The 21,168-nt window shown below is 39.7% G+C and overlaps 2 protein-coding genes across 2 annotated transcripts in view; both read left to right on the forward strand.

The window, feature by feature from the left end:
- dnah6 (dynein, axonemal, heavy chain 6) overlaps positions 1 to 21,168 on the forward strand; it is a 112,865-nt gene that overhangs the window by 75,979 nt on the left and 15,718 nt on the right.
- LOC135933187 (integrin alpha-L-like) lies at positions 7,831 to 20,462 on the forward strand. Its single transcript, XM_065471176.1, has 17 exons — positions 7,831 to 7,951; positions 10,166 to 10,283; positions 10,886 to 10,974; positions 12,057 to 12,187; positions 12,313 to 12,455; positions 12,582 to 12,732; positions 13,020 to 13,155; positions 13,261 to 13,313; positions 14,337 to 14,442; positions 14,565 to 14,641; positions 14,820 to 14,962; positions 15,092 to 15,242; positions 15,523 to 15,658; positions 15,764 to 15,816; positions 18,151 to 18,297; positions 18,410 to 18,607; positions 20,286 to 20,462. Exons 1-17 carry the CDS (start codon positions 7,831 to 7,833, stop codon positions 20,460 to 20,462), a joined length of 2,130 nt encoding a protein of 709 aa, XP_065327248.1.

Below are 21,168 nucleotides of genomic sequence, written 5' to 3' on the forward strand. Positions count from 1 at the left end.
GCCCACTCCAGCTTCTACGACCAAATACAAACAGTGGGGAAGAGGGTTAGCTCAACCCACCACAACTTCCAAGCTAGCAAGAAGTATATATTCATGCTAGCATTTATGGCGCCTAAAACACTTTTATGATGCACACATACAACACACTTATAACATCTAACAAAAACAGGCTTAATAATGACAATAATTGAACTAAAATCGCAATCATAAACATCAGGGTGGCTAAATATGAATTACATGTGTGTTTTAAAGGGTTGGGAAAGAAATTACACCAACCTCTCCCACAGGGGAATTGTAGAAAAGGAGAGAGGCAAAAGGGGTACACTGTATTTATAGGGTTGCACCAAAGAAGAAGAAAAGAATGAGGAGGGGCTCTAACTGATAAAGTCAGGTATAAAAGGAATGGTTTGGGGGTTTAGAACACATTTTGTGTAATTATAACAATGTGATTTATGGCCCTGTTACATACGCGCGTATGCACACTGCATGCTCACATGCTATATATCTCAGTTAATGGTTTTCTCCCTGTAAGGTGTTTACTACGCTCCAGAGTCAGATGAACTCGAACAATATAAGAAGTATATTGAGAATCTTCCAATCATTGATGATCCTGAGATCTTTGGTATGCATGAGAATGCCAACTTGGCTTTTCAGGTGAGGAACAATACTGTAACAACACCAGTACATTACAAGCAAATGTCTCTATCTCTATTTTTTACCAGACTGCCAGTTGTTCTCTTAAATATAAATGACTGTGCAATTTCTTATTTATACGTAGTTTTTCAAAATCTGTTAAATTTTTCACTTCACAGCAATTGTAAGAAATGGCTTGTGGTCATTTTAGCTATTTAAAGTTATGTTTCTCATGCAGTTTATGAGCTTTGGGAGTGCTATGATAAAATATCAATACATGAGTGTGTGTGTGTGTGTGTGTGTGTGTGTGTGTGTGTGTTTGCCTCTGCGGCGTCAAGAAACTATAACTCTGATCAAAGAAGGAACCTTTTAAAAAAAACAAGCACGTCCATGCTCACAGGTGTACACACAGGTGCTCACACACACAATCTACACCCTTTTTGGCTCCTACCTCAAATCACACTGTGCGCTGTCGATCTCACGTGCTGCACAATAATGTTTAATATTTAGTATTTACTGTCTTATTCCCATATATCATTGTGATGTTGTTTATTCTATTACTCTCGTTTTCTTCTGCTTGCTTTCTTTTTTCTTTCTCAACAGGTGATCCAGGTGATCGATATATGTATTTTTTGTCTGCTTATTCTGTTGGTTTTTGTTTTTTGCCCTTTTTCCCCGTCCCTCTTCTCAGTTTTTTTTCTTTCCCTCTTTCTTTTTCCCCTTTCTTTCCACCAGTCAAGTCTGTCCCGTATTCAGCAAGTGAAAATAAAATAAACAATAAAAGGTGAATCAAATGGACCATTACGGCAAGGCTGGGATGGTCCATTTGGTAAAGTAAATCCGTTGGGCATCTTTCTTCGCCTTTAGACAATAATTCTGATGGCAAAAGAACCAAACGGGACAGGTTAAAAAAAAAAAAAAAAAAAAAAAAGAGTAACGATGACATAGTCACTCGCTGAACTGATTCTAGCCAAACTGCCCAGTACGCTGACCCCACATAGATTCACCTGCACATAGATCTCAGGTACTGCTGAGACTTTGCATTATTACACTCACTCTTTTGCCCCATGTTTTCATTGTGAACTTGTCTTTCTTTTGGAGTGCAGAGCGACTGGACATGCATGAAGCAATTGACACACTGTTTATCAAAGACACCAATGGGCACCAGAAACTCCCTCACAAGTGTTTTGGCCCAAGAAGCAGACCGATTCAACAACCTGCTTAAAGTTCTCAGGGTGACGTAAAAACCACACACATTTAATTGGTGGAGATCATCTCATGACCACTTCAGGAGTTTTCTTTGGATTATAGTTTATTTACTTGATCTTAAAGAAACATTCAAATAGAAAAAAATCTAAACAATCAAAAATATGCGTTCTGTGTAGTTTCAGAAATAACATTTTTAGGAATCTGTCGTTACTGTGATGTGTTACTCTCACTTTCTTTTTCGTAGATGTCTCTCATCACTCTGCAAAAGGCAATAGCAGGTCTCGTTGTGATGTCAGAGGAAATGGACCGAATCTACACAAGCTTTCTGAACAACCAGGTCCCCACTCACTGGGCAAACTCTGCCTACCCTTCCCTCAAACCGCTGTCTTCTTGGGTCAGAGACTTGACTTTCAGAACTTCCTTTATCCAGGTTTGCATACAGATATTAACAAAAACACACACGTTTTCAGGTTCAGTCCAGAGGAATTATAGAAGTTTGTGTGAAATGTGTCTTTATAAAGCTAACATAAATTATGTGGGGGAAATTGGATTAGAATAGAAGTCTTTTTCTAGCTCAGGTCTGGGTTATTGGCTGTATTTTATTGGTTCGGGTGTGTGCACGTGTGTGTATGTTTGTGTGTGTGCATGCATATGTACTTTTGCATACATTTGATTTGTGTTTTATCTCATTAGGTTGGAAAACTGTAATAACACATGTACATTCTGAGTTCATCTATCTGCCTCTCTGTACATCCTGGTTTAGTGTTTGGTTCATCTTCTCTGATTTAAGCTGTTCTTCCTTAAGTCTGCTCTGAACATGTATGGTACAGTCACTATAATTCACTTAAACAAGCACAAACAGGGTAAAGTCCTGTTAGTTTATACAGCAGTGGATAAACACTGAGACACACTCCACATGCTGATTATCTTAGGAAACAGAATCCAATGTAAACTGATTCACTGGGTCACCTCAGGTCCCATCAGTAATAGGATGCCTGTAATGCACTATATTAAATAAAAGAAGAAGATACTGCATAAAGAAAGATATCGTTATTTAAAGATGCATATATTTTAATTGCATCTCTGCTTCTCTTTTCCTCTCTTGCAAGACTGGTGTGGAGCTAGCTGCTGGCATTAATGGTGAGCGCATCACTGACTGGCCTACAGTGTGGGCACCAATACCGGGGGCTACTGGCCTAGCCCTCCCAAAACACTGTGGAGCAATCTGATGACCCCTCCCCAAACCGAAGGTCACATTACTCCCTGCAGAGAACAGATCAGGCATAGCGCTATCCGCAGTTTCCTCGCCTAACATGTTGACCCAAGCGAGATATCACTGTTTAACAGCAAAAAAAAAAAAAAACGAGCCTAGCCCCCACACACAATTATGCAAAACTTCACAAAACAATGAAATGTGGGAGGAAAAAAACATCAAAGAATCAAAACACCATAGGAAATAAAATAAAATCAATTAAAACAGGCTGTAAAAGCCAATATCAATAGAAAAAAAAAAAAATTACAATCTGTACCTGTATAATTTGAGGCAACAATATGAAACAGTGACAGAAATGATCACCTACATATTTGCCCTTTAAGTTCACACGTGACAGAGATGCCTGCAAGCCAAATTGCGGGGCATCGATCACACGCAAGATATAAAAACCTGTGAGTCAAAGCGCAGGGCACAGAACCCTGGCACACAGCGCACAGCTGCAGAGAGGAGGCGGGAAAACAGCGGCAGCAGAAGGAGGAGGAGATCGCCGGATTGGCGATGTGACGGGTCAGCGGCACCAAGTGTAACCGGTGTGATTCTGCGTTGTGTCTGACGATAAAAGGTAAAAGAAAGAAAGACCTGCAAGTAAATAGTTTGCCCACTCCAGCTTCTACGACCAAATACAAACAGTGGGGAAGAGGGTTAGCTCAACCCACCACAACTTCCAAGCTAGCAAGAAGTATATATTCATGCTAGCATTTATGGCGCCTAAAACACTTTTATGATGCACACATACAACACACTTATAACATCTAACAAAAACAGGCTTAATAATGACAATAATTGAACTAAAATCGCAATCATAAACATCAGGGTGGCTAAATATGAATTACATGTGTGTTTTAAAGGGTTGGGAAAGAAATTACACCAACCTCTCCCACAGGGGAATTGTAGAAAAGGAGAGAGGCAAAAGGGGTACACTGTATTTATAGGGTTGCACCAAAGAAGAAGAAAAGAATGAGGAGGGGCTCTAACTGATAAAGTCAGGTATAAAAGGAATGGTTTGGGGGTTTAGAACACATTTTGTGTAATTATAACAATGTGATTTATGACCCTGTTACATACGGGCGCGTATGCACACTGCATGCTCACATGCTATATATCTCAGTTAATGGTTTTCTCCCTGTAAGGTGTTTACTACGCTCCAGAGTCAGATGAACTCGAACAATATAAGAAGTATATTGAGAATCTTCCAATCATTGATGATCCTGAGATCTTTGGTATGCATGAGAATGCCAACTTGGCTTTTCAGGTGAGGAACAATACTGTAACAACACCAGTACATTACAAGCAAATGTCTCTATCTCTATTTTTTACCAGACTGCCAGTTGTTCTCTTAAATATAAATGACTGTGCAATTTCTTATTTATACGTAGTTTTTCAAAATCTGTTAAATTTTTCACTTCACAGCAATTGTAAGAAATGGCTTGTGGTCATTTTAGCTATTTAAAGTTATGTTTCTCATGCAGTTTATGAGCTTTGGGAGTGCTATGATAAAATATCAATACATGAGTGTGTGTGTGTGTGTGTGTGTGTGTGTGTGTGTGTGTTTGCCTCTGCGGCGTCAAGAAACTATAACTCTGATCAAAGAAGGAACCTTTTAAAAAAAACAAGCACGTCCATGCTCACAGGTGTACACACAGGTGCTCACACACACAATCTACACCCTTTTTGGCTCCTACCTCAAATCACACTGTGCGCTGTCGATCTCACGTGCTGCACAATAATGTTTAATATTTAGTATTTACTGTCTTATTCCCATATATCATTGTGATGTTGTTTATTCTATTACTCTCGTTTTCTTCTGCTTGCTTTCTTTTTTCTTTCTCAACAGGTGATCCAGGTGATCGATATATGTATTTTTTGTCTGCTTATTCTGTTGGTTTTTGTTTTTTGCCCTTTTTCCCCGTCCCTCTTCTCAGTTTTTTTTCTTTCCCTCTTTCTTTTTCCCCTTTCTTTCCACCAGTCAAGTCTGTCCCGTATTCAGCAAGTGAAAATAAAATAAACAATAAAAGGTGAATCAAATGGACCATTACGGCAAGGCTGGGATGGTCCATTTGGTAAAGTAAATCCGTTGGGCATCTTTCTTCGCCTTTAGACAATAATTCTGATGGCAAAAGAACCAAACGGGACAGGTTAAAAAAAAAAAAAGAGTAACGATGACATAGTCACTCGCTGAACTGATTCTAGCCAAACTGCCCAGTACGCTGACCCCACATAGATTCACCTGCACATAGATCTCAGGTACTGCTGAGACTTTGCATTATTACACTCACTCTTTTGCCCCATGTTTTCATTGTGAACTTGTCTTTCTTTTGGAGTGCAGAGCGACTGGACATGCATGAAGCAATTGACACACTGTTTATCAAAGACACCAATGGGCACCAGAAACTCCCTCACAAGTGTTTTGGCCCAAGAAGCAGACCGATTCAACAACCTGCTTAAAGTTCTCAGGGTGACGTAAAAACCACACACATTTAATTGGTGGAGATCATCTCATGACCACTTCAGGAGTTTTCTTTGGATTATAGTTTATTTACTTGATCTTAAAGAAACATTCAAATAGAAAAAAATCTAAACAATCAAAAATATGCGTTCTGTGTAGTTTCAGAAATAACATTTTTAGGAATCTGTCGTTACTGTGATGTGTTACTCTCACTTTCTTTTTCGTAGATGTCTCTCATCACTCTGCAAAAGGCAATAGCAGGTCTCGTTGTGATGTCAGAGGAAATGGACCGAATCTACACAAGCTTTCTGAACAACCAGGTCCCCACTCACTGGGCAAACTCTGCCAACCCTTCCCTCAAACCGCTGTCTTCTTGGGTCAGAGACTTGACTCTCAGAACTTCCTTTATCCAGGTCTGCATACAGATATTAACAAAAACACACACGTTTTCAGGTTCAGTCCAGAGGAATTATAGAAGTTTGTGTGAAATGTGTCTTTATAAAGCTAACATAAATTATGTGGGGGAAATTGGATTAGAATAGGAGTCCAAAAACTGTGCTGTATGCTTTCCCTCCCCTCAGCCTGATCTCCCCAACACTGATCAGAGTGAGGGATCAGGGGCTGTCACTGATTTTAATAGCTCCACGGTGGCCATCCAAACACTGGATAGCAGAAATCATCCAGCTTCTGGTGGACGAGCCATGGCCACTCCCCGTCCGCAGGGACCTTCTGTCTCAGGTGCGTGGGGAGATATACCATCCCCATCCGGACCAGGTTGCTCTCTGGGCCTGGCCCGTGAAAGGTGGAATTTGAAGGCAGCAGGCATGCCTCCAAAGGTTATTGAAACCATTCAGAATGCCAGAGCCTCCTCCACTCGTGCCATTTACAGCAGTAAATGGCGTGTTTTTGAAGAGTGGTGCCATGAAAAGCAGATTATCCCTTTTCAGTGTTCAGTGGTGGAGCTGTTGTGTTTTCTTCAAGACTTGCTGGACAAAAGGAGAGCTTTTTCCACCATAAAGGTCTATTTAGTAGCTATTTCAGCCTGCCACGTGGGGTTTGGTGATAAACCTGCCGGTCAGCACCCCCTTGTATGTCGCTTCATGAGAGGGGCGCGTCAAACGCTCCCAGTTTCTAGACCACTGGTCCCTTTATGGGATCTGTCAGTCGTTTTAGACGCCCTCTCCCACCACCCCTTTGAGCCTATTGGGGCAGTGGGGTTGAAGTTTCTCTCGCTTAAAACCACTCTGCTGTTGGCTCTAACCACAGCCAAGCGAGTTGGTAAATTACAGGCTCTGTCTATTCACCCCTCTTGTCTACAGCTGGCCCCAGGACTCACTAAAGCATGCCTGAGGCCTAACCCAGCCTTTGTCCCTAAAGTGTTGGAAACGTCATACAGGTGCTCTACAGTAGAGCTCCTGGCTTTTCACCCCCCTCCATTCTCTTCAGAGACGGAGCAGAGGCTGAACACTTTGTGCCCTGTGCGGGCCTTGGGGACTTATGTTGACAGAACAGCTGGTTTCAGGAAGTCGGATCAGCTGTTTGTTTCCTGGGCCTCCCCTCACAAGGGCAGGCCCGTATCACGCCAGAGGCTAGCTCATTGGATTGTAGAGGCCATAGCTCTGGCTCATAGCCGTAAGGGCTCGCAGGAGCTGGTCGGCCGTGTTAGAAGGGGGCGGAGCCCTGAGCACGGCTCGACAGGTCTGTCATAGACAGACGTGGTGTCATTGAAGCTTCCGTAGTTGGTCACGCCGAGGCGATTCCCATAGTGAAACACCTCACTCTGTTATCAAAGAACCAGGGATTACGTTAAGTAACCCAACGTTTTCTTTTTTAAAATACTGAGTGTATTTCCTGAGGAGATATCAGATTGATGCCCTCTTAAGCGTCATAAATAGTGAATATCAACCCCAGCAAACATCGTGCCAACTCTTCTTTAAATCTCTGTTCATGAAAATGAAATCCTTAAAGAATAAAAAGCTCTGGATACATCTGATAAAAGCAAAGCCACATGTTCTTTGTTTTATTTTCTAGCTTTGCAGCTGTTTGCCTGATGTTTGTGAAAAAATATAGAAACCACCATTTTTTCTGAAAAGGCACAAACTGCAGAAAGAAAGTCTTTGTGTTTACTTTGTTTCAAGAGTTTGTCAGTAAAAAGGAAAAGTAAAGTAAAAAGGTAATTCCTTTAATATGGTTACTTGTTAAAACAGTTACCAGAGCTGCAGGACGGTGTACTTGTTCACGTCATGTTCATGCATGCCTGCCTCGGGTTATGAACGCCATGCTGCCGGTGGTGCACTTTGAGCCACAGCAGAACTACGTCCCAGAGCCTGACCTCTACCACGCTCCTCTGTACAAGACCTCAGCCAGAGCTGGCACTCTGTCCACCACAGGTACACACCTGATGTATCCACAGTCACTCACTGGAAACCTTTTTACATTTAAAGGCTTTGACACATTTTATACTATCATAAGTCCAAGAGCTAGTTTTTGGGCATCGCTGGGAGTTTTGGTGGGATACAGCGCACGTCCCTGTTACCAACATACAATGTCAAAAAAAAAAAGAAAAAGGAAGTTTGCTCAGATTGTTTCCTCACCCTTCATGTCTCTCTCCCTTCAGGTCACTCAACTAATTTTGTGGTGACAGTAATGCTTCCCTCCAAGCGACCCAGCGACTAATGGATATCCAAAGCCTCCGCACTCCTGTGCCAGTTGGATGATTAAATTTTTATTCGAGGACAAAGCAGAACTTTGAATGGCACCAAAACATTTGCACAAACTTGAATTAAGTTTGTCTAATAGCAACACAGGCTGTAATAAAAATTTGATGTTTCTGCATCCTTCATCTCGTACATGTGTTTGACTGCATTTATTTCTATAACAAACTCTTTAGAAAGGAGACGTCCCATTTTCACAGTGGAAGCGCTACACTGCCTTAAACTGCTTCATTCCATCTGTAAGTTAACAAGTCACAAGAAGCAGAGGTAGCAAAGGTAGATGAGTTTAAATACCTGGTGTCAGCCATCACTATCCAAGGCAGCAGACGGTGAACAAGAGAGGCAGGGTGGAGTGGGTGGAGACAAGTAACAGAAAGATAAGTGTAAAAGTGAAAGGAGATTTTTTCATTTTAAGTTGATGGCTTCATGAAAACAAGAAAAGAAATGTTTTAGAAAAAATAAGAATTCTATATTTTTTTATTTAGACATTTATTAGACAAATAAGACAAATATACCCAAATTTGAAGCAGGAAACTGGACTTCTCAGAGATTAGTCAGATATAATCAACAGTTCTCTGGTGTCCTGGATTGTTGATTACCTGACAGGAAGACCACAATATGTGCATCTTCCACAGTGTGTGTCTGACAAGGTCATCAGCAACACAGGGGCACCACAAGGGACTGTCCTCTCCGCCTTCCTCTTCACCCTCTACACCACAGACTTCAGCCACTGCACAGAGACCTGCCATCTTCAGAGGTTTTCTGATGACTCTGCGGTGGTTGGATGCTTTGTGATTATTCATAAAATATGAACAAAAAGACCTAAAAACTGTGAGAATATGAATTTTAGCAAACAATAGACAATTATTTATACATTTATTTCAACTTTTCAGAGTCAGGAGTCACAAAGTGGCACACAAAGTTAACAAGTTCATAACATTTAAACTGTATATTTCTGCCAATACATAATTCAGTCAAAACTGAAGTCATGCATGTGATGTGTAGAAGGACTCCTCTCAAAAATTCAAACTGCTTGGGCCCTCCTCATTTTCTGACTCCTCCTTAGCCTTTATCATTTTCTACCATTCTGTGGAAAAGACCAGTAGAAAAGATGAAGTTAGTCTGGCTCATCTGCACAGTGGCTGCTGGTAAGATCTAAACAAATACATTGCTACAAAATTATATTGAAAGAGAAGCTGAGAGTGGGGAAAGAGTTTTAGGCTGTCTTTTCAATGTGACTGTTTAAAGCTGTAATTCAGCATTTGGAGAAATGTCTTTACTGATTTTCTTTTTTAGTAGTTGGATAAAAAGATTGAGAGGAATCTCATGTCTGTTTTTAAAGTAGAAAGATCCAGTCAGTGTGCATTTGGCCTGATTTAATGTAAAAGAGAAAACGGCCGACTGTAACTGTGTCAGTTTAAAGTTCAGACCTGTGCACAAACAAAGCTTTTGTGTGGGTGTTACATGCTAAAATCAACAACAGAGAGAAATGTTAGGAATACTATGGGCTTTATTTTTTTAAACTATCTTATATCATGTTGTGGAAAATGTTTCCCACTTTATCCTCCGATCCTCTGGATGCTCAAATTGAAACACAATATTTTTAGTATGTTTACCATGAGATTCTTTGTATGTAGAAAAAAGGTCTTAAGAAGCCAATAAACTTAATCAGATGTGTATTGTGTATCAGGATCCCCCTCTCACCACATGGTCCCAATTTTGATTTACGGCCTCAGTCGAACCGTTTCTGTAACTTTCTAAAACTGATGATCTCAAATTCAGACTGTTTGGTAGATTTGGACAGATGTAGAATAAGTGTGTTACCATTGCCAGCCAAACGTTTTTACACAAGATGAAATCATGATTTTTTTTTTTTATGACGTGCTGCAGCCACCTCTGTATGTTTGGCTTTCAACATTGATACGACAGCCACCCGCATCTTTACTACAGAACAAAAAGATTTCTTCCAAAACAAGGTGCTTCAGTTACTGTCTGACAAGAACAATGGGTGAGTATCAAAGCTAATCTAAAGATTCAAAGTATCAAAGTATTAAATCATATTTGCATCATTAATGTGGTGTACAGCTCTGTGCAAATCAGTGCATGTTTTTTGTTGTTGTCTTATTTCTGTCTCATCAGATCTCACTAAGGCACAATAGAACTTTTTATTTAACGTTTCTCATAGAGGATGGGGACAGCAAATGGACTGGAAAGATAGTAGGGGAAAAATTAAGCTGGGATTCGATGATCGGAGAATTTTTGATGTCCCAAAAGTGCAAAGTAACCGCTTGATAAAATGAAAGGTCACTTAACTCTAGTTGCTGTCTTAAATAAACATGGGTAAAAGTAAAGATTACCTTTGTCCTGAACGAGGGAAAAATAAATAAAGCCCACACAGCATATTTGCTTTCATTGACCCCGAGAGTATTCGTGGTTGTTGTCAATCTGGTCCAGTGGTGTTTTCAGAGACGGTGCATGTACGGCTGCTACTGCCCAAGTAATTGAATTCTACTTCAGTTGCAAGGTTAAAGTGACATACAAATTCTGAGAGCACAGGTCAGAAACAAAAAACTCTTTTTAGTGATTATCGCAGTGTTGTTGTGTCCACAGGACACTTGTCACTGCACCAGAGCAGCTAGGACCTGAAGAGTCATGCACATCTGATCTGAACCTGACCCACCGCTGCATCATTGTTCCAGGTACATTAATGTGGTTTTAAAATGCAAACCATTTTTAGGATATTAAAAATACTGCCACAGTATAGAGGTTGAGCTATATTTTTATATTTATTATTTTTATAGTTGCCTCACTGCACTTTATGTTGTAAGGTAAACAGGGAGACAGTCCTGAAAACTAATCTTGATACTGATATAGTTTTTACTATCATATCAGTAGGGATATTAATTATCAGCACATTTTAGACATTACATTCTCTATGAAGACCACGTGAAACTGCAAACATCATCTAGATCACGGCAAAGACTCCAGTTCAGCTGGTCTGAACCATTTAAGATGAAAGTGGGCTGTATGTGTCCCACAATGTAAAATGAGTTTTAATTCCCCGATTGAGACGTTTCTTGCTTTTGCAGTATGATGGTATGTATTTGTGTTTTTAATATAAGGTACTAATCTGATGTTATTGTCACAGAAATTTCACCCGCAGACAGCCCGATACCCATCAGGCACTTTGGACTGTCGATATATAAGGACGCCATGCGCTCTCAAATCACTGTAAGAAACACTCAAAAAACATTTTCTCTGACAATATTCAAAACAAAACATTATCTCAGATCATATTTCTTTGTTGTCTTTTAAAACCTGATGTAGGTTTGCAGCCCAAGTGCAGTGCATCCACACAGTGGGAACTCACCTCTGAACAAAGTGTGTTACAAGATGAAACTCGACCGTGGACCATCCACCCAAGGTAAAAAATATTGGGGGGGGGGGTTTCTAACGGTAAAGGCACAGAAAGTCTCACTGTCTGTGTCCAGCAGACTGCAGTGGTCAACAAAATGTTTGAACTTGAAGACTATGAAGCTGCAAGTGTCTCACCAACAAACACAGAGCACTCTGATTTGTTCTGTAAGTTCAGTTACATTACAAACAGCTGGCTGAGTACAACTGTGAGATCATAATTATTGCATTTGTTAATTAAATAATGTTCATGTTTATAGATGAATCTTTGTTTCATCAGACCAGAAAATCTAGCACGACAGTTTGAGTTATATTTATGTCTGTTTCCATCTTCCAGGCTAAATATTTTCATGCTTTTCTCCCCCAGAACGAACAAATAGATCTATGGAAGTAGTTTTTTTATTTGATGGATCAGCAAGTATGAGCGAAGCAGAGTTCAACAAAAATAAAGACTTCATTGTGGAGATAATGGACAGCCTTAGGGACACGCCAGTAATGGTCATTACACAGCTCATCAAATTATTCATAGCATTCATTTTCTAAATAACTATACATATATTTATAAACTATACATTATATGAGTAATGTATTTTTCTTGCTGTTGTTGTTTATTTGGTTTCTAGTTCGCAGCAGTTCAGTTCTCCACAAGGGTCCACAAAGTGTTTGACTTCAACGACTATGCAGCTGGACGTGCTCTCGATAAACTTAAGAATGATAAACATTTAAAAGGTCTCACCGCGACACACAGAGCCCTCGAATTTGTGTTGTAAGTTGTGTTAAAAGCAGCAGGATCAATACAGCTGTGAGATAATGAGCACTGTATTTGTTTGTTTATTCATATTTTTAAATGTTGTTTATTCTGAGTGTTGCTTTGCTTTTGCATTTGTTTCAGAGATGAAATGTTTGAAAACCCAGCTGCAGGCGCCTCTCCTGATGTTACCAAAGTTCTGATTCTCATCACAGATGGAGATCCCTCTGATACAGACAGGAGAGGGATCGTTAAAAGATACGATGATAAAAATATAATTCGTCTTGTCATTGGGGTAGGATGTGATGTGTTACACCAGTCCCAACAGAAAAATCAGATTTATCAGTTTGACAAATAAATGTGATCATTTTGTGTCACATAAACACTCTTATAGTATTAGACTGTTTTATTCACTGTTATTTAGATGATACACAGTCATACTAAAGTAGAATAGCATCATGTTGTTGATCTCAGCACAAACAGCTCAGCAGATTTCAGCTCTAATGTTTTCAAGCAGTTTTTACTTCCCATGCTGATGTCAGATTTTGAATTTCATGTTTTCAAGCAGTATTCTGATTTCAGGTCAAAGATGCCAGACTGGATAAATTCAGGGCCATTGCTTCAGAACCAAAACATAGAAATGCCTTCAAAATTGAGAACTATGATGGACTCACAGGAGTGCTGGAGAATTTACAGGAAAAGATATTTACTGTGCAAGGTGATGTTAAAATTTGTTCCCTGTTTTGATAAATACATTTACAAAAATCACTGTTATCTTCCTGATGTGGACCAGTGGTGGTCACATGTATCTCTTCATATTTAGGTTGCACAGCTCCTCTGGCAGAATTCAGTGGATTAAGTGCTGTTTTCAAAAAGGTGAATATCTAAATTCAGCTCAGGTCAATTCAGTTTTATTTATATGACAGCTAATCACAGCAACAGTCACCTCAAGGTGCTTAATAGTATAAAGTAAAGACTTTACAATAATAAAGAAAATGACATAATCTCCACACATTTGAAGTCCAGGTCAGTTACTGATCTATAATCCAGCAGCACTGATGTTATTTCTGTGAAGTTAAATCAAATTTTCACTGGTTTGTGGGAACCTGCTCTTTTGAGTGACGGATCAGTACTTTTTTTTAAAGCAATAAAATAAACAATTCTTTATTTTTTTATTCACATCCTTCTATCAACTTTCTGATCTAGTTAGCACCATTTGTGGTTGCAGGGTCCTGGAGTGTATGCTGTCATACTGCGTGAGACTTTTTGTGTAATTGAAACATTATGTGATCATGTCATTGGTGTAAATATTGATTCTAGCAGTGTGACATCAGGGTTTAGAAAAGCTGGTGAAACTGAACAATTCTGAATAAGCGCTGAATGATTTGCCTTGAAATCATGTTCTCCACAGGATGCAGAGTAATCACTTTAATTATGCTCATTCATCTAAAGGGAGTTTTTCCTTCCCACTGTTGCCAAAGCGCTCGCTCACAGGGGTCATCTGATTGTTGGGGTTTTCTCTCTTTTATTGTAAGGTCTTTACCTTACAGTATAAAGCACATTGAGGCAACTGTTGTTGTAATTTGGCACTTTATAAATAAAATACAATTGATTTGAATCAATGTAATGTTGTCAAAAATATGTAAAAATTGTGCTTCTGTTCTGTGTCCTGTTCTGTTTGTATATGTGTGTTTTTGCTGCTGATACAACCAAATTTCCCCTTGTGGGACAATTAAAGGATTATTCTATTCTATTCTATTCTATTTTAAGTTGTATCTTCTGTTATGATTGGACAGATGGATTTTCCATAGATTTAAGCTATGCTCTGCATTTAGCTGTACTGTAACTGCTAAATATTTGCATTGTTGGACATTTAAGTTCTGTTATGATTTGTTTTAGGTTTGCAGCACAACTGCAGTCAGCAACTGTTCCAACAACTCGTACCTGAATATTGTCTGTCACCAGATCCCAAATCTTCAACAAACCTCTTCTTCTGTTGTTGAAGGTAAAACATTTTTTTAAAGTTTTATATGTTCCTGGTTACATTCTCTTTAAAATTGTTCCACATTTCCCCCCCAGATCAAACAAATAAGTCTGTGGAAGTCGTTTTTTTATTTGATGGATCAGCGAGTATGGACGAAAGAGAATTCAACAAAATTAAGGACTTCATTGAGGAGATAATGGGCAGCCTTAGGAACACAACAGTAACGGTCATTACACAGCTCATCAAATTATTCATAGCATAACTACACACACGCACACACACACACACATAGATATATATATATATATATATATATATATATATAATGCATTATATGAGTAATGTATTTATGTATTTTTCTTATTTTTATTTTTTGTTGTTGTTTGTTCTGTTTCCAGTTCGCAGCAGTTCAGTTCTCCACAAGAGTCCACAAAGTGTTTGACTTCAACGACTATGAAGCTGGACGTGCTCTCGATAAACTTAAGAATGATAAACATTTAAAAAGTCTGACCAACACACACAGAGCCCTCAAATTTGTGTTGTAAGTTGTGTTAAAAGCAGCAGGATCAATACAGCTGTGAGATAATGAGCACTGTTCACTTTGTTCATTTATTCATATTTTTAAGTGTTGTTTATTCTGAGTGTTGCTTTGCTTTTGCATTTGTTTCAGAGATGAAATCTTTGACAACAATGCTACAGGCGCCTCTCCTGATGTTACCAAAGTTCTGATTCTCATCACAGATGGAGATCCCTCTGATACAGACAGGAGAGGGATCATTAAAAGATACGATGATAAAAATATAACTCGTCTTGTCGTCGGGGTAGGATGTGATGTGTTACATCAGTCCCAACAGAAAAATCTGATTTATCTGTTAGACAAATAAATGTGATCATTTTGTGTCACATAAACACTCTTATAGTATTAGACTGTTTTATTCACTGTTATTTAGATGATACACAGTCATACTAAAGTAGAATAGCATCATGTTGTTAATCTCAACACAAACAGCTCAACAGATTTCAGCTCTCAGTCCAGTTTTTACTTCCCATGCTGATGTCAGACTTTGAATTTCATGTTTTCAAGCAGTATTCTCATTTCAGGTCAGAGATGCTAAGCTGGAAAAATTCAGGGTCATTGCTTCAGAGCCAAAACATAGAAATGCCTTCAAAATAGAGGACTTTGATGGACTCCCAGGAGTGCTGGAGAATTTACAGAAAAACATCATTACTGTGGAAGGTAATGTTAAAATTTGTTTCCTCTTTTGATAAATACATTTACAAAAATCACTGTTATCTTCCTGGTGTGGACCAGTGGTGGTCACATGTATCTCTTCATATTTAGGTTGCACAGCTCCTCTGGCAGAATTCAGTGGATTCAGTGCTGTTTTCAAAAAGGTGAATAATTTCAAAAGGATAAAACTGCACACATTCAAAGTCTAAATTATTTACTTGTGACAAGATTGAAATTTGTCAGTCATGGCTAACCTGACATACACAGGTGCAGCTAAAGCACAGAGAGTAAAGCACCGACTACTGATAAAAAAATCAGTAACGTCAGCATAGGTGGAGTGTTGTGTGTTTTAAATTCTTATTGTTTGGAAAAAATTCCACTCATACAAACTGTTTAACACGAAGAGAAACACTGAAAATGTGTTATAATTGTAAAATTTACCTTTCACAAGGGACAAGTCCAAAAATGAATATTCGATGCTCGTGATTTTAGGCAGCAATGCATTAAAAAGAGGCACAATCACAGCATGGGCTCAGGAACACTTCCAGAAATCACTGTCTGTGAACACAGTTCACCATTCCATCCACAAACGCAGGTTAAAGCTCTCTCATACATTTCGTATCACCCACCTTCTCTGGGCTGAAGTCCAAACTGTTCTGACTCTTCTGAAGGGTTCAGAATTTACATTTGTTTTAGAAAAGGTCACATCCTCTGGACTAGAGAGGAGAAAGACCATCCAGCATGTTGGATGTTCAGTTCAAAAGCCACATCTCTGATGGTACCAGGGTGCATCAGCACCAATAATACTGGCAGCTTGCACATCTGTAAAGGCTCGGGCAATGCTGAAAGGTGTATAAAGGTTTGAGAGCAGCATCCAGCTGCTCTGATCCATGCGGCGTATTTTTAATGGAAGGCCTTTTCAGCATGAAATAAAAACTACAACAACGTTCATCTGATAAAGTCCAGCAGCTGGTCTCCTCAGTTCCCAGATATTTATAGACTGTTAAAAGAAGACTGAATGCTAACAAGGCCCTGACTCAGCTGTTTGGAGACATGTTTCTGCCAAATTCGTAGTTTGTTTTTTAAAATGCTACATCTTTTCTGTTCAAACATTTGATATGTTTCCTATATTCTCTTGTGAATAAAACAATGCTTAATGAGATTTGCAAGTCAATGCAAAATTCTGTTGTTAATTACATTTTCCACAGCATCATTAACATGAGTTGCATCTCAACTGTAGTTATTAAAAGAAGGGATATGCGGTTATTTAAATAATAACTAAGTATACGGTTGGGCTTTTTTGTTTTTTGTTTTTTTTGGAGCAGTGATTGGAGGATGCATTTTATGTACAGCAAAGAAAACAAACCATAAAAGCTTTGCTTTCCATAAACAGTGTCCCATTAAACCCATGAATGAGACTATAAATGACATTTTTCTGTTTACTCAGTTCAGGTGCTTCATGAACATCTTCAAATAATAACCAAGCCTACCCTTAGTAGAGTGCTATAAGTGATAGAACATACTTACATAACATAATAGAAACATAATAGAACGAAAACAGTTCCTATCATTTAATGTTAACAAGGCAGCTCAAAATCTTCTTTTTAGTTGAGCTTTGCTTTTTTGTAAGCGTTCTTATTTTAATTCATGACTGTTGATCTGTGACATTACCTCATCACTGTTACTGGCATCTCAGTTCCTCTCTGTCTCTATTCAGCCTGAAGTGTAATCAGATGTTTCTGTGAGCAGGATAGCCTGATCGTGGGTTCTGTGGGATCGAACAGCTGGCGTAGTTTTCTCCGTAGACCTCAAGAACGAATGCAGGGTTACCTGGGTAAACCCATTTCTGTTTTTTATTTTTACCTACTATCTATCTATTACCTGCCACTTTAATAAGTTTACTTTTATATGGCTTGAGATACCATAGTGTAGCACATATGAGATCCACAGTGAACATTTAGCAGATTATTATTTGGCTGTTGCAGGAAATTCCATTTCAGTTGGAAAGAAAAATGGCGTTCCTTTGTATTTCGTGGGTTTACCAGAGTTTGAGCAAACAGGACAGATTGTTTTCAGACACCGCTGTGTACAATGGACAGAAGTGCAAAGAATTCGTGGAGAACAGGTTGGTAACTGTGTTAAGAAATATTGTGATTCTTAAAAATATTCAGATTTGAGCTAAAGGATGAAAACTTTGGTAGAAGTTTGGATTTTGTGTCATATTAAGAGGAAACGATACATTAATATGACAAAAATCCTTAGAGTGGGAGGGTGTAGGTGATTGGGATCAGGCCCTCAACAGAGAATAAAAAGAGATGAGCAGCATTTTACAGTTTGAAAATAATAATGTGTGTTTTTAAACAATAATGGTAAATCCAACAAATCATGGACTCTTAATACAGTTATTACAGCTCATAATAACTGTACTACTTTGAAGCTGTGTCTTTGGGTTTGGTTTTGACTTTGTAAATCATCCTTTACACTCCAAACATTCTCAGATTGGTTCCTACTTCGGTGCTGAGCTGTGCTCATTAGATGTTGATTCAGATGGGAGCACTGACTTCCTGCTGGTAGGAGCTCCACAGTTTCATCTGCCTCAGGTGAAGAAAGAAGGCCGGGTCTACATCTACTCTGTGAGCGATGAGGTGAGCTATAATAAAAGCTAAGATCCAGTGTGACACTGTGTGAGCTTTAAAGCTGACAAAATAAATGCATGTGTTTTCATAGTCCATTATTAACATCCTCATTTCCTATTAGACTGTACTGGAAAGTAACCAGGATGTGACGGGACCATCCATGGGTAGATTTGGCACCACCATATCCAGTTTTCCAGACCTGAATGGAGATGGACTCCGAGACGTAGCTGTCGGAGCTCCGCTTGAGGATGATAAGAGCGGGGCTGTGTATATCTACCATGGCAACAGGCAGAGAGGGATAGTCAGCACTTTCAGCCAGGTGACACAGACAACACTACTGTGCAAAAGTCTTGATTCACCCTTTGTGTCTTTATATTCTGCTTTTAAAATACTAAGTAGTCATACGTGCAATAAGTAATACAATATAAGAGGCAAAAATAGAGTTTGTACAATTATAACAGATCTTCCCAAAGTGTGGGGCAGAGCCATTGCAGGGGGGGCGCGGTATGAAAAGGGGGGGGGGGGGGGGGGCAAAACGCTTGGACACTGCTAGCACGGGGCACCCACACAAATGCATAGCAAGAGATGAAGCATCGCTGAATATGTTTCCAAACCAACTTCATTCTAAGCCAAAGACTAGAAAATATGGTGAAGCATATCTTCCCTTTGGTTTCACCTGCACAAGTGCCAAGGTAGGTCTCCCCTGGATAATTGCTTTTCCCTGCGTTGGGAGCAGCGCTGGGCTCTCCAAATCACGGACAAACAGTATCCCACATTCTTGATTCTTAGTTCACAAACACTTGTAATGACGAACTACTCCTGACATTTTGGAGATGTTAGCTCTTTATACAGTAAAGTTACAGTGGGATACAAATAATATCAGGCTCATCCTGCCACGATTTGTTTCCCCGGTTTAAATCACAGACAAACAGTATCCCACAGCTGTTTATGTTTTTAAACCCATTTTGCACAGAGAGGCATTTTTTGAACAATGTATTGATAGCAATGTTGAACATTATTACACAGGAAAAAAACAACTACACGTAAAATAATCACACCGTGACGCCTCTGCCTTTCTAAATGGAGGGACAGTAACTGCGTGTGTATATGTGTCAAGAGATTTATTCTAAGACACTTCTTCAGCTGAGAAATCAGAGAGGAGAAACACACACTGCAGTTAGTTACTTGCAAGCAAGGGCAGTCACAGAGCACGAAAGTGAGAGCTCCGGGACACGCGCTCTGCCACTGCCCTGGTCTTTATTTATACACAGAAAAGTAATACAATAATGAATACATTTGTTTAGTGGAATGTTGATACGTGAGCATGTGTGTATGTGAGTGTGTGTGTGTGTGTGTGTGTGTGTGTGTGTGTGTGTGAGTGAAGCGGCTCCTTTTTCCAGTACAGTGAAACTGCTTGTTCAGCTCTATCGCTGTGGGAAAGAACTGATAAGAAAGAGAACAGAACAAGTCTTAAAGATGAACAATAGTCTAAGTCATCAAAAGGTGACTTTTGATGCTTCATGATTTGCAGTAAAATGTATTTTTGTCGTTGATAAGAACTTTTGATGACCACTCCACGTGTTATCAACAAGAGAAAGGTAACATTTCTCTTGTTGATAACACGTGGAGTGGTTCTTCCCTGGGAGTTGGTCCAGGAACACTGGGAAGTGGATGGATGTATTCCGGTTTGTCACATTGAAATCGATCCAGAAGAGCTGATCACATGTTCCATTACTAAGTCCAACAGCATGTGGGTTTGTGTCCCTGGTGGTGATTTGGATGTGTTGGAATCCAATGCCAGCGAAGCTAGCGGCACACTTGGCTTGAGTGTTGTTCATATATTTACCATATAGTGTGGGGTGTGTCGACGTGCTGGGCATATGAGAACAGACATAACAGTCTGTATTTTCCGATTCTGCCCTGGTCCTGTCGTGGCTATAGCGGTACCAGGCATTGTTCATCCAAAGGTGGATGTGGTCTTGTGTCATGTCTCTTAGGTGGGAGTTGTCGTGCGTTCATCTTTTCTGTCTGCCTCGTGGTTCAGCTGTTTCCGGCATCAGCTGGGGTCCTGTAAGGGTGAGCATCGTAGTCAAGGTAACAAAGAGGGTCCACCTTCCCATAGCTGCGTACAGGTCCGTCACACCCTACTGCTTGGTTACCCTGGAGATGGTTAATGGCTGGAGGTGGAAGTGCAAGCAATGCTCAATCAGCACTTCACCCTCACCACTGAAGCAACCAAGCGAGGGTGAAACTTTCCCCTACTAGGAAGTGGAATCCTCTGGGACCTCAACTCTCTTGCAGTGGCTTTGGTGTATCCAGGAAGGTCTTTCCGCTATTTTGCAGGCAGTTGGAGTAGTCAGAAGCACTTGGTATGGACCCTCCCACCGTGGTGATCTCCAATTTTTTCTTTGGAGCACTCGGACTAGGATCCAATCACCTGGCTTCAACCTGCAAGAAATAGGTGAAGAAGAGTCTTGCGGCAGTTTATTGTTCAAAACAACTTCTCTGTTTGTCAATAATTGAGTCATCCAATCTGCCAGAGTGGTTTCACGGATTTATCTAGTGGCTCACTAATAACTGGCAGTGGAAAAGGTCGTCCATGTATAATTTCAAATGGGGACAGTTTGTTATTTCCTTGTGTTATTCTCATCCACATTTTTACTAGGCCTACACATTCAGGCCATGGTCTGCCAGTTTCTTCCATTGTTTTCCTGAGCCTTTGTTTTATAGTGCCATTTGTTCTTTCCACTAATCCTGCACTCTGTGGATGGTAGGCACAATGGTGTTTTATACTGAAACCTAGTGCTTCAGATACTTTGCTGATGACATCATTTACAAACTGGGTTCCATATGTTGGAATGAAATGGTTGCATAGACACT

The sequence above is a fragment of the Pelmatolapia mariae genome, linkage group LG6 (assembly GCF_036321145.2).
Source record: "Pelmatolapia mariae isolate MD_Pm_ZW linkage group LG6, Pm_UMD_F_2, whole genome shotgun sequence".
NCBI lineage: Eukaryota > Metazoa > Chordata > Actinopteri > Cichliformes > Cichlidae > Pelmatolapia > Pelmatolapia mariae.